Source organism: Ictalurus furcatus, chromosome 7 (genome assembly GCF_023375685.1).
Source record: "Ictalurus furcatus strain D&B chromosome 7, Billie_1.0, whole genome shotgun sequence".
Classification (NCBI taxonomy): domain Eukaryota; kingdom Metazoa; phylum Chordata; class Actinopteri; order Siluriformes; family Ictaluridae; genus Ictalurus; species Ictalurus furcatus.
In genome coordinates, this window is record NC_071261.1 from 30,493,081 (window position 1) to 30,507,476 (window position 14,396).

Genomic DNA, 14,396 nt, shown 5'->3' on the forward strand with positions numbered 1-14,396 from the left:
TTTGCTATCTACTAGTAAACTATACAATGTTTGCCATCTACAATTTAACTAACTCCAACTTGCTATCTACCGGTAAACTATACAACTATTCCTATCTACTAGTAAACTGCATAACATTTGGTATTTAATAGTAAAATACCTCACATGTGTGATACACTTCAAAACTACATAACTTTTGCCATCTAATAACAAACCAGCTTGCATTTGCTATTAACTAGTAAACTACCTTGCATTTGCTATCTACTAATAACCTACATAACCTTTGCCATCTATTAGTAATCTAGCCAAAGTTTAGTAACTAGTAACTTTTGCCATCTATTAGTAATCTGGCCAAAGCTTAGTAACTTTTGCCATCTATTAGTAATCTAGCCAAAGTTTAGTAACTAGTAACTTTTGCCATCTACTAGTAATCTGGCCAAAGTTTAGTAACTAGTAACTTTTGCCATCTATTAGTAATCTGGCCAAAGCTTAGTAACTTTTGCCATCTATTAGTAATCTAGCCAAAGTTTAGTAACTAGTAACTTTTGCCATCTACTAGTAATCTGGCCAAAGTTTAGTAACTAGTAACTTTTGCCATCTATTAGTAATCTGGCCAAAGCTTAGTAACTTTTGCCATCTATTAGTAATCTAGCCAAAGTTTAGTAACTAGTAACTTTTGCCATCTATTAGTAATCTAGCCAAAGTTTAGTAACTAGTAACTTTTGCCATCTACTAGTAATCTAGCCAAAGTTTAGTAACTAGTAACTTTTGCCATCTATTAGTAATCTAGCCAAAGTTTAGTAACTAGTAACTTTTGCCATCTACTAGTAATCTAGCCAAAGTTTAGTAACTAGTAACTTTTGCCATCTATTAGTAATCTAGCCAAAGTTTAGTAACTAGTAACTTTTGCCATCTACTAGTAATCTAGCCAAAGTTTAGTAACTAGTAACTTTTGCCATCTATTAGTAATCTGGCCAAAGCTTAGTAACTTTTGCCATCTATTAGTAATCTAGCCAAAGTTTAGTAACTAGTAACTTTTGCCATCTACTAGTAATCTGGCCAAAGTTTAGTAACTAGTAACTTTTGCCATCTATTAGTAATCTGGCCAAAGCTTAGTAACTTTTGCCATCTATTAGTAATCTAGCCAAAGTTTAGTAACTAGTAACTTTTGCCATCTACTAGTAATCTGGCCAAAGTTTAGTAACTAGTAACTTTTGCCATCTACTAGTAATCCAGCCAAAGTTTGATACTAGGTAAACCAGTTTAAATTTGTTTTCGACTAATAACCTAGCTCATATTTGCACAAACTAGCTTGCATTTGCAAACTACTGGTAAACTACCCTATATTTGCTGACAACCTATAAACCAGCACGAATTTGCTATTTACTAGTAGAATCGCTAAACTTTTAATGATTTATGAATTGCAATCTATTAAACTACTTAACAATTGTCAACTACTAGTAAACAAGGTAACATCTGCTCTCATCCAGTAAGCCACCCAACTTTTGCTAATACCAGTAAAAGTACCTCGTATTTGCTATCTAATTACTAACATTTTTCTAACGTTTACTAGAAACTAACTACCTAACTTGTTCTATCTGCTAGTAAACGACCTGAATTTGGTAACTTTTGACTGTTATCGCTTACACTACTAAACACAACAGTTTGATTGAAACAGACTGAATTTGAGTTTCATTATTTGAACAAAATTCAACATAAGATATTTTAAAAGAAATTGTGGATAAAAATTCGGGGAAGGATATATCGAAGATATTTAAGCGTCCCTATGACGAAACTACACAAGAAGCTCGTTATGGCCGCGCGTCTCCAGGACCCAAGTGTGAGAACCGAGGCTTATGGGTAATATAAATAAGAAGTTCAGAGTGCGGCCGAAGTGCTTTCCTGTGCGGCGCTGATTACGTCTGGCCTAGTTTCAAGATTAAAAGAAAAAAACAAAAAAAAGAATAATAATAGGGGACGCAAACAAAGCAATGTTCTACTGAAAGCAGTCTGAAAAAAAAAAACGTACAATTAAAGGAACGATAATTCATTCATTTATATCGAGTAACGCGTTAACAGTTGCAAGCTTAAAATCTTTCAAATATATATTTGGAATTTGAAACGATTTATTTCTAAAACTGCTACTAAATTAATTTTAGTTGTTTTCAATAGTTTAAGTATCTTTTTTTTTTTTTTAAACGAAAATGTATATGAGTGTTAATTAAACAATTTTGACTGCAGCTACTTGGCTGATGATGACGCACTGAATAAAAATAAGAAGACGTCATGGTTAAAAAGAAAAAAAAGAGTAAATAATTGAGGGTATGAGTGCGGTGTCCTCATTAACTGAAGACGCTCTGGTTTATTTCTCGCTGCTGAAAAAGCCTTTAGGTTCAGCTGAAGTGAGAAATGCACCACTGCCTTCTGCTTTCAGCCTCGCTCCGGCACCGAGCGCCTGGGTCCAACAAGTTTCCCCATAACCCCCCCCCCCCCCCCTTTAGAGTCAGTTTATAAAGAGGTAAAGTCCATAAAACTGAGCGCCAGTACATTGGGATTAAGTATCACTAAAATACTGAGGTAATAAAAACAGCAGCTCTGCTCACACTTGAGAACATTTCTAACCGCACCTGACAAACTTCAGGCTTTAAAGCGAAAGCAAGCTCGTGGACCTTTAACCGTATGAGCTGTATTTACTTTTCCGACATCTTATCTGAAGGTACCGTGGCTGAAACACGCCGTAAAGGAGTGCGTACAGTGACGGTCTCGAATTTCCCGAAACGCTAACGTAGAGTGACGGGTGGATCAGCGCAGGAATCCTTCCACAAACACGCCGAACGGATGAAAAAAAGGTACCGACTGCCAGGTTTAAAGGAGAAGAGAGGAAAAAAAACTTGAAGAGAACGAAGAAATGAAGCAATCTCTGTAGATTAATACTCTCAAAACGAGAAATAAGTGAATTTAATGATTTTTAAAAAAGCACATTGTTACACACTAACATTACAAGTAAACAAACTCTATCTGATAGTAAACAAGCTCGCGTTCTCCGTGTACTAATAAACTAGCTTTCTTCCAGTAAACTACCTAATATATGCTAACGACTAGTAAACTAGCTCACGTTTACGGGCTACTAGTACCAGTTCACATTTAATATCTACCAGTAAACAACCCACATGCTCTACCTGTTAATAAATTGGCTTGCATTTCTTAACAGCTAGAAAACTAGCTTCCATTTGCTATGTACTAGTAAACTACCTCATGTTTTATATAATCTATTAGTAAACCAGCTTCCATTTGCTCTGTACTAGTAAACTACCTCATGTTTTATTTAATCTATTAGTAAACCAGCTTCCATTTGCTCTGTACTAGTAAACTACCTCATGTTTTATTTAATCTATTAGTAAACCAGCTTCCATTTGCTCTGTACTAGTAAACTACCTCATGTTTTATATAATCTATTAGTAAACTAGCTTCCATTTGCTCTGTACTAGTAAACTACCTCATGTTTTATTTAATCTATTAGTAAACCAGCTTCCATTTGCTGTGTACTAGTAAACTACCTCATGTTTTATATAATCTATCAGTAAACTAGCTTCCATTTGCTCTGTACTAGTAAACTACCTCATGTTTTATATAATCTATTAGTAAACCAGCTTCCATTTGCTGTGTACTAGTAAACTACCTCATGTTTTATATAATCTATCAGTAAACTAGTTTCCATTTGCTGTGTACTAGTAAACTACCTCATGTTTTTTTAATCTATTAGAAAACCAGCTTCCATTTGCTCTGTACTAGTAAACTACCTCATGTTGTTTTTTAATCTATTAGTAAACCAGCTTCCATTTGCTCTGTACTAGTAAACTACCTCATGTTTTATTTAATCTATTAGTAAACCAGCTTCCATTTGCTCTGTACTAGTAAACTACCTCATGTTTTATTTAATCTATTAGTAAACCAGCTTCCATTTGCTGTGTACTAGTAAACTACCTCATGTTTTATATAATCTATTAGTAAACCAGCTTCCATTTGCTGTGTACTAGTAAACTACCTCATGTTTTATTTAATCTATTAGTAAACTAGCTTCCATTTGCTCTGTACTAGTAAACTACCTCATGTTTTATTTAATCTATTAGTAAACCAGCTTCCATTTGCTGTGTACTAGTAAACTACCTCATGTTTTATTTAATCTATTAGTAAACTAGCTTCCATTTGCTCTGTACTAATAAACTACCTCATGTTTTATATAATCTATTAGTAAACCAGCTTCCATTTGCTGTGTACTAGTAAACTACCTCATGTTTTATTTAATCTATTAGTAAACCATTTACTAACTACTAGCAAAGCAGCTTGCAACTGCGATCTACTAGTGAACTACTAAATGTTTTCTAGTAGTACACTAAATTCACACTTGATAGACAGGATCTCATTTGCTATCTACTTATAAACTAGCCAACATCTGCTATCTAGCAGTAAACGAACACGTCGATCATCAACTACCAAACTACTATTTGATATCTACTAGCTAGCAAACTGGCAAACTTTTCCTATCGACCAGTAAATCAGTTTGCATTTCCTAGTAAAACTAGCTTGTTTTTGCTAACTATTAGCAAACATTTGCTAATATACTTGCAAACTAGCTTGCGTTCGTCGTCATCTACTTGTTAACTAATAAAAATGATATTTATGAGGAACTTTAAGTGCACTAGCTTAGCACACAGGTTCTCTCGAATAATTCGCTTACTAAATTTAGCTTCACGTAAAAAAAAATAAAATAAAAAATGCTAATCCTTTTAGTGAATCAGACATCTTTTTATTTATTTATTTTTTTCAAATCCCGTTTTTGAGTGGAAGGCAACCCTGTCACTATCCAGCACTCTAATGACTCCTTAGTCATCATTATTATTTTTATTAGCGATGTAAGCATGTTTGTTTTTTTTTTAACTGAAGTGATGTATGAGGAAGGACAGTTACGTCGCTCTTTCAGAGTACGCAGGGCAGAAGCAATGGTGTGTCTCCGTCCGGCCTGTTATAGTTTTTTTCCCTCTCAAACATGCCCGGCATGCCGAAGGAGCCAGCGTACATTCCACACGTTCCTCAGAGACAGGACAGAGAGGAGGGCCGGGGGGGTATTTCCGGTAGTTTCTGTCAGAAAGACGTGAGACGAGATAGGCGGAGGGAAGGGAAAATAAAAAGAAGTGCTTTCTCTAAATGGTTACTGAATGTGTGTGTTGAAGTAAAGAGAAAGTGAGTGTGTGTGTGTGTGGTGTGTGTGTGTGTGTGTGGTGCTTGTTGGCAGGGGGATGGGGGAGAAACTGTGAGGAGTGTATGAGAGAGCAACACACACACACACACACACACACACACACACACTCTGTCAGTAAGAATCTGACTAACCGGCACGCCGGAAGGCCGATAACTCAGGTGACCTGTTCTTAATCTGAGTCACACTGCAGGCGCATTAGCCACCTCAGCTAGCATGCTTAACCTGCAGCGCACTGCATGACTCACTCGCGTACTGACAATAAAAACCAACGTGTGACACAGCAGTTTACCATACGATTCACCACAACTAAAGCCCACAGAACAGTAACTAAACACTTATACGCTCCACCCTACTCCGCTTCACACGTACCAGGCGTGAAACTAACGACAGCGGCTGAAACGCGTCACGTTTAAACTGCGCTCAAACAAAATAACAAGCCTTGTTTCACTTCAAAATACTCAAACACGGCAGCCCGCCGTGAATAATTAGCTTCGGCTTACGTTGGTACTTTGACAAAGTTCTTAACAAGTCTTTTGCTAAAATGTTAGCAGTACTTCTTGTCGGGATTAATGTCCCAGTTGTCCCATAATGTAGCTAGCTAGCTAACATTGGCGTATATAGTAGCAATCGCTCCTGTTGTTGCTGGTGATGTTTTTTTTGTTTTTTTCTTTACTTTAGAAGCTAAAGCATAGCTACCAATAAGTTGATACATATTAAATAACACACTAAATCAGTGCTCAATTTAATCAGGCGTTTGATTTAGCTTTACGCTAGCTTCGTTGGCAGATTAGCAGTGCAAGCTAGCTGGACGTGTGCCGTACACCCAGCAGAAGCAAGAAAGCAAAGTTATGGGTTTTCTTCCGTTTTTATGCATCAGATGCGAGCGAGGAAAGAAAGAAGAAATGCCGGATCGCGTGCACACCGTAGGGAGGAATCATCTGAGAGAGCCAATCGTTTTGCTTCAACGTGTTGTAGCTAATTTGCATAGAATGGAGACAAGTCTCAATTCCAATCGAATGCCTGTGGTGTCGCAGTCGCTAGTGTGAATGCAGGGTTAAATGCGTTCTACCGACACTTGGTGCTGATTTTTAATCGCTTATATGTATCGAATTTGTATCTTTTATTTCCTTCATATGTTCTTTTATTTTGCGTTTAGCTATGTCAAACACAATTCCAGTATGTGTGAAATGTGCTAGAGAAATAAACCAGCCTTGGCTGTACGGACACAATTATTAGAGGTTAGGTTGAAAACAATTTGTAGCCCACGACCCACCATCGCTGCCGCCAACTCTCTCTCTCACCCCATCCGTATTCACACCGTCGCTGCTGTCCCCAGCTGAGTGAATGAAAGCACTTCCTGCCGCTCTCTCGCTCTCTAATGCGGTGGATCTCGCTGAGACAGTAGCACATCACTTGCCAAGAACAACGAGGCCGCGCTGCATCCGAATGAGCCGAGAGAGAGAGAGAGAGACACCGTTTAACGAGCACGCACCCCCCCCCCCACACCAGCACCCGTTTAGGGCCCCTCCGTCCATTCCAGGCTCGGCACATTCAATGGCGTGATAATAGAGTGAGAGCCGGAACACGGCCTCCATCCAAGCACCATAAGTCGGCCACTGCGGCTTTGTGGCCGTGTCATGAGCGTCCGTGGGAGCAGAACGCACTGCCATGTTTTGTTACTCACAATGAGAAACCAATGAGAGGAGAGAGAGTGAGAGAGAGCAAAGGAAGTTAGTATGTGAGAATGACAGAGAGAGTGAGAGAGAGAGGTGTCTGAAATAAATAAACAAGTTTGCATTGAATGCCACTGCTCACTGGCTATTTACAGTTGAAAATGATTCTAACCCCATTGCAAATCATGTTTACTGTCAAAATTTCAGACTTTCAGCTGTTTGCGATGAACTAATCAAACAAAAGCGATTGAAACAGTTCAACACAACAAATGCTTCACGTGGTTTCACCAAATTCAACTTATAATGATTTCTCCAGTTTCAAAATTATTCACCCCCCTTCATGGCGAGAATCTTGAGTACTTAGTAGAGCACCTTTTGCTGTTATGACCTGCTGTAAACGAGATGCAGAGCTCCTGGCAGCGTTCCTGAGGAATCTTATCCTGTTCCTCATGAGCATTGTCCTCCAGTTCAGTAATATTCCTGGGTTTGCGTGCTGCAACCGCTTTCTTCAAATCCCACCAGAGATTTTCTATGGGGTTCAAGTCAGGCGACTGGGACGGCCCTGTAGAATCTTCCAGGACTTCTTCTGCAACCAGGACTTGGTGGAATTTGAGGTACGTTTGGGATCATTGTCCTGTTGGAAGGTCCAATAACACCCAAGCTTCACCTTCCTCACAGACGGCATAACGTTTTCTCCTAGGATTTCCTGATACTTCAGTGAATCCATCTCACCTTCAACACGCTGCAGGTTTCCAGTGCCAGAGGACGCAAAGCAGCCGCAGAGCATCACCGAGCCACCCCCATGCTCGACTGTGGACAGAGTGATCTTTCTTCATTCTTCTTCCTCCAGACATACCTCTGATCCATCATGCTGAAATGTTTTGCTCCATCGCTCCACAGAACAGAATCCCAAAACTTCTCTGGCTTATTTATATGATATTGAGCGACTTTTATTGTGCTTTTGGGTCAGTAGTGGTCTATGTCTTGGAGTTCTGTCATGGAAACCTTCTGCGTTTAGTACGCGCCTTACTGTGCTCACTGAAACATCAGTGCCTGTTGCCACCAAGTCTTTCTGCAGGTCTTTCGCAGTCACTCGAGGGTTTTTCACAACCTGCCTTCTCAGAGATCTGCTTGCAGCCATTGATAGCTTCCTTTTTCTGCCCCATCAAGGTATTTTATAACTTTTCTGCCCCTAGCCAGTTCAGGTATTTCATGCGTTCCAGCTCAAGCACACCTGCTGCAACTAATGAAGCCCTTGATTAGTACACCTGTTTTGCATATTTGTGCTGTTGTGAGGGATTCTATTCAGGGGGGTGAATAATTTTGAGACTGGAGAAGTCATTATAAGTTGCGTTTTCAGTTGAATTTGGGGAAATCGCTTGCAGCATTCGTTGTGTCGAACTATTTCAATCGCTTTTGTTTGATTTGTTCATCGCAGACAGCTGAAAGTCTGTACATTTTGACAATAAACCTAATTTGCAATGGGGTTGAATAATTGTGATTGCAACTGTATGTGTGTGTAGCCCCAGGAGCCTGAGCACGGTGGACCATGTGTTCATGGACATGGTTAAATATTTACGCACACATTAGCAGCTGCACAGATCTGATGCTCGAGGGCGACTCGAAGCTCGAATCTAATCACCGGCCGTTTTTAGATCTGCCTTGTAATGTCATAATAACGGGACCTCGTTTTTTTTTTTTATGTGTGTGAACAAATCACTGCCATCGTTAGAACTGCCTATGTGACATCATCATAAAGGGACCCAAGTCCCCCCCCCCCCCCCAAGTCACGTCAACACATAAACGTATATTCATCCGAGCAAAACTTGTTGCAACATCAGTTGTGACATCACAACACGTCAAGCTTAGGTCTGCCTTTGTGACGTCATCAAAAAGGGACCTTGTTTGTTTGCACGCTTCTTGTACGGTCACGACAATTCATCGAAGCAAAACATCACTCGTGAAATCACAATACAAGATCCTAAAAACAAGCCTGCATTCCTTTCCATGCAGCAACTATTTAAAATATATATATATATATATATATATATATATATATATATATATATATATAATTATATATATATATATAATTTCAAGAAATAAATGAGCGAAGACGTAACTGCTTGATTCATCGCTACGTACTGTCTATATTTACGTCATGAACCTTTATATCGAAAATGGATAATAATCGATTATGAACATCGCCATCAACGATTCTCGTTATTGATTAGTTGGTCTGCGTCGCGTTTACTCATCGCGTTACCTCTCTTCCGAAAACACGCCTCGTCGTGTCCCAAATGATGTACTGTACACTTACACTATGCACTATGTACTCTACCGTCTAGCGTGTGGATTTTAGAAATGTAATATCATCTCAAACCTATCACTAGTGAGTTTTTTTACTAACCGGAAGTATAAGCCGCTTCCTAGTCGACAGTGTATGATGTCATACGCACGTAACGTGACGCCGCTAGCTTTAACCTAATACCCAGAGTCCCCGACAATGCCTTACTTCAGTTTACTGTTTATGTCAACGTTACCCTTTATAAAAAGTAATGCAGAAATACTATTATATAATATAAAATTAACAGAATTAAACTCCAGTCCTAAATTAATAATAAATATTCTGGTGTGTGTGTGTGTGTGTGTGTGTGTTTGTACTTGGACAAACAGTTGTGTAAAGTTTTAGTCTGAAGTTTATACTTGTAACACTCAGTTTGTGGATTTTATTTTAAATAAATGAAGAAGAAAAAAATAGTACTAATACATTGCCCCGCCCCTCCATCGGATTAATCGAATAAATAAATAAATAAATAAATAAATAAATAAATAAATAATCGCCCGACTAATTGATTATGAAAATAATCGTTAGTTGAAGCCCTAGTTGTCACACTTATTGTTTTGTAAGACCCGACTTTTACTGGCCAAAACGTTTTCCTGGTCGAGTCACCGGTTGTGGTTGTGAACATGAACCCCAGTGTAGAAGAGTTCTCCGTACCGGATGCGGAAGATCAGGTCGGATCCGATCCACGTCCGAGATTGTGATAAATACTGTCGAGTTACCGCTAGTTACACACGCTAGCCTGGATAGATGCTATACTGTCCGTCGTACTGTACTTTTCAAGCAGATTTCTTCATGTTAGTTGTGTTTAGTCGTTACGAGTAAAACTTTCTCGCTCCAACACAAACTGTCCTAGATATAATAAACTCGAACACGTCTGTATCTCTTAAAAAAAAAAAAAAAAAAAAAAAAAAAAAAAAAAAAACACAGCAGCAGCAGCAACAACAACAAAAAAAAAAGAGATGATTTCTGAAGATGACTGAGCGGTCTATAAACATATCTGATCTATGCAAGTCGCTGAATTGACATGACTGGTTTCTTTATGCAAAGCAAGGCCTTCTCAAACTTCCTGCGCTGTAAATTAAGCCCCACTAACCCCTTCCCGACACGTTCACGTCACCAACCTAATCCAATTCCGGCCTATTTAACCGAGCCGTTTTGACTCCCGAGGTTCGCTCTGGAGCTGGAGGTTTTGGAGTTCTCGAGGTTTTGGAAGTCAAACAGGTGATTGTGACCGGGTTGTGCTTTTCCTCCACTGTAACGGACGGTTAAAAATCCAGTTCTCTGCGTATTCGATCGCAGAAACGAACTCGAAATGGTTCATAATTACCGCAGATTTGTGTCACGTCCACAAAGCCGTCTTCGATTCGCGTGCGTCGAACACGGGTGCAGCTAAAAGGTCATTTACCGACAAACATCGCTGTGAAAGAGCGCGCAGAACTAGTTCATGCGATTGTGATTTCTCGCCAATTCACCTAAAAAAAAAAAAGCATGACAAACTCGAATATTTTTTTTTTTTAAAGCTGTAGAAAAATGGAGCGTTTTTGGCTGCAACGATAGCAAAAAAAAAATCCCCGAAATCCTGTATGGACTGATTTAGCGTAAAATTTTTGTCACAATATGCTTTCAGAGATATCTTTCCTTTTAAATTACGACAAACTAACAGGAAGCGGAGGATGCGCTAGTATTTTTGCATTAATGTTACTTTTTTTTTTTTTTTTACATAAAAAGTATTCATATATTAATTATGCCTTATTTACTCCTTATTAATTATAAAAAACAAATCTATTATTATTATTATTAATAGCATTTATTTTAATGAAGTTTGTGATCAAATCTATATCTATACGTATCGTAGAAATAAATCTCTCCCACAACCGCGATATGATATTTCTGTCATATTGTTCCAGCCCTATTATAAAGTTTCAGGTTATGGTTCTCGTTACTTCTCCGGCCGTTTCTCAAGTGTGTATGAGTAAAGGTTGCGACAAAAGTTGTCAAACAACAACAACACAACAACAACGTGACACTGTTTACAGCTGTGACTAATCCACCTCCTTAAATCTTCCACATCTTTTTACATAGAATCAAGCTACTAGAGCAGGGGTGTCAAACTCAACACACACACACACACACACACACACACACACACACACACACACACATACACACACCCCACATCTGGCGTGAGCTCTAATCCGGCTCACGAATGAATATAGAATCTGTGCTCCAAAGTAAAACCATCTTGCGGAGTGTGATTGAATTGAAACAGCCGTTGGGGGGGGGGGGCAAATACTTTAGACAGAATAAAACATGAGCTACAATCACTAATCAAAACTATACAAAAGGAAAGTGACCTATAAGGTGACCTGGTCACTGATCCAACGTTCACACCGGCAGGCGACAAGTTGCTTTGGATGTAGTCGATTGTGGGCGTGGCCTATCCAGAGATGAGAAATAGTAGCTAGCTACAGATAGCTAAAACCAACGCAAATACCGCTTGATTTAGCGGTTACATGCTTCGATCTCTGGCGCAAAACATTTCTGCGACTTCTTTCCAAACGTACATTTTTATTTTTCGTAACGTCTCTATACACGTTTAATGAGAGATCGTGTACGACATCATGGGTCTAAGCATTTCTTCCGAACGCCAAATCGTGTACGTGGGAACCGCAGGAACATCGGACTACCCGCACCACAGGACGGGTCCGAGGAACCCCTCGAGCGACTCGCTCGGATCCGTCGCTTCTGCGTCGTAAAGAATTTGGAAGTGAACGGGCGGAAGTTGTCGTTTTGTCGCTTGCTGGTGTGAACGTAGGGTGTGTGTTAGGAAATGAACCAGACACTTCGAGTCTGAGGCGTGAACGGAGTAAAGCGGGACGTTACCTGCGTAGAAGCGCAGCAGGGACCCTAACTCCGTGTTCATGCCTTCCTCCTGGACGCGCCATGGATCCTTGAAGCCGAGCTTGAACAGGAAGTCGTTCTGCAGCTGCAGCGGTCGTTCGTCCGGGCCGAGCGGACGCGCCGCCTCCCCGTGCAGCTGCACGTACAGCGCCGGAGACGTGTCGAACTCGGACGCGGAGCCGACCCGGGACCGGGATACCGGGGACGCGGGAAGGTCGGGTTCGTCGCCAAGCTTCGATACGGAATCCGACGTCAGGCTCATTTGCTCGGTTCGGTCCTTAACGTCGTCGGTAAAGTTATCCAGATCTGGCAGGACGGGGTCGGCGGTGCTGCTCGGAGGTCCGTCCAGTTCAAGCTCGTCCGAGGAGCTGCCGTACGTATCGAGACCCTCTGCGGCGCTGTCGAACGTCGGACTCAGCGCCGACGCGTCCGTCCCTAACACCATGTCGTCGCTCAGGGAGTCCCGGTGCTCGCCGAGTTTAGAGCTGAGCTCGTCGTCCGAGACGGAGTTTCGTCCACGGCCGCCCGGGCACTCGTCGTCGCCCTCGTCGTCCTCGTCGTCGTCATTCGGCGTGCGCGTACTGTCCAGACCGTCGGAGTCCGGACGTGGTGAAAACAGTACCGCATCAGGAACCGTCTGGAGCAATAAGAGTCTCAACCTGTCGCCCGGTTCCGACCCGATATCCCCGACGACGTCCTGTCGGCTGCGACAGTTCCCGTTAACGTCGGTGGTCGGGTGAGTTCTGGCCCCGATGCGCACCACGGAGGCGGTTTTGCAGCCCAGCTGGTTCAGACGGAGGGCGATCTCCGACGCCGTGGTCTCCAGCGTGCACAGGACGGGCCTCGGTGGGCTGGAGGGCGCGAGCTTGTCGTGGACATGGACAGACCCGCGGTGCAGGTCGGCGCGGATCCACTGACGATCGGCCGGTTGGAGCTGCGCGTTCTGCCGACGCTTCAGCAGCGTCTTGCGGTCCAGTGTGGAGGAGGAGGAGGAAGGCGGAACCGATACCGAGACCGGGTTCATTTTCCCGGTGGCGGCCGAGGCGGAGAGGTTCCTCTTCAACCGCCGCCTTTTTAACAGCAACGAGTTGGAGTTTCCTGTAAATCCCCGGCCGCTTTTTGAGGTTTTCACCGCCGCTTTGCTGCTCATGTTTAATCCCGCGGCGGGCTGCGCGCACCGGTTCCCGTTAAGGACGTCTATCCGCGGCGGAGCTGTCGCCTGTGCGCCGCCGCCATCACCGACTCCGGTTCTCAGGGCCACCGAGACCGGGGTGGGACTTTTCAACTTGTTATCTAAAGCGGATTTCCAAGAGTTTCCCTCCGCGAACCTCGCGCTTTCCATCTTCCGTGAAGAAACGGTGATCCAGCCCGAGTCGTGTTCCGTCTCAGCCTATCTGCGCCGTGTAAAGATGGACACGGTAGCAGTCCGCCGTCTGAGCGGCGCAGTCAGCCCGCCGGACATCGAGTCGAACGTACGTCGGTCGGTTCCCGTCGGTAAAATGTCTTCGCGTGCCTGTCAAACCTAACGGGCAGAAGGAAGCTCGAGCAGCGGTGCGGGAAGGCGGAGACGCCACTACGCGTCTCATTTACGCAGAAATGTACACCAGCTACGCAGCTATGTGTGCGCAACATGAAAGTCGCCCGACCTCTTTACGCAAATCTACAGTTACATATTCATGAGGCATGAGGCGACGCCGACAAAATGGCGCCCATCGCCCACGCTTGGGAAATGTAGTGGGGAAATGCAGTTCTCTGTGAGCTCAATTAGCGGCTGAGTTCGCGTGTGCGGACTACATTTCCCATGAGGCGTTGCGAGCAGCCAATGGCGGCCGTTGTTTTGGAATGTCGCAACTGTCCATTTGCAAAGGCGTAGTGGACGTTTCCCCTTTTTTTTTTTTTTTTTAAAGTTTATGTGTGAATTTATTAAAAAAAAATAAAAATGACGTAGAAACCGTAAATGAACTAGCCATAAGTATATTTTGTTTTCTTTTTTTCTTTCTATGTTCTCACATATACATTATTGTTTTTGTTTTGTTTTTTATTTGTTTGTTTAAGTAGTTGCTTCCATGAACATCTTTACAGTGAGGGGAGTGAAACTAGATTCGCCATTTTGAAAACTTCCCCTAATGTCACTCCGCTTTCGCCACACTAGTATTTTAATCCTACCTGCTTTGCTTATACGTAAGTCCCGCCTCCTGATTCAGGGTTGGTCAATATGGGCACGCCTTCTGCGCTT

The 14,396-nt window shown here is 42.1% G+C and overlaps 1 protein-coding gene across 1 annotated transcript in view; it reads right to left on the minus strand.

Moving 5' to 3' along the window:
• Nucleotides 1-13,661, minus strand: part of phlpp1 (PH domain and leucine rich repeat protein phosphatase 1) — a 73,534-nt gene extending 59,873 nt beyond the window's left edge. Inside the window, exon 1 of the mRNA XM_053629733.1 lies at nt 12,143-13,661. Within this exon, the coding sequence (XP_053485708.1) occupies nt 12,143-13,502 (1,360 nt within the window). The 5' untranslated portion in view covers nt 13,503-13,661. The remainder of the gene's footprint in view (nt 1-12,142) is intronic.
• Nucleotides 13,662-14,396: the final 735 nt, after the last annotated feature.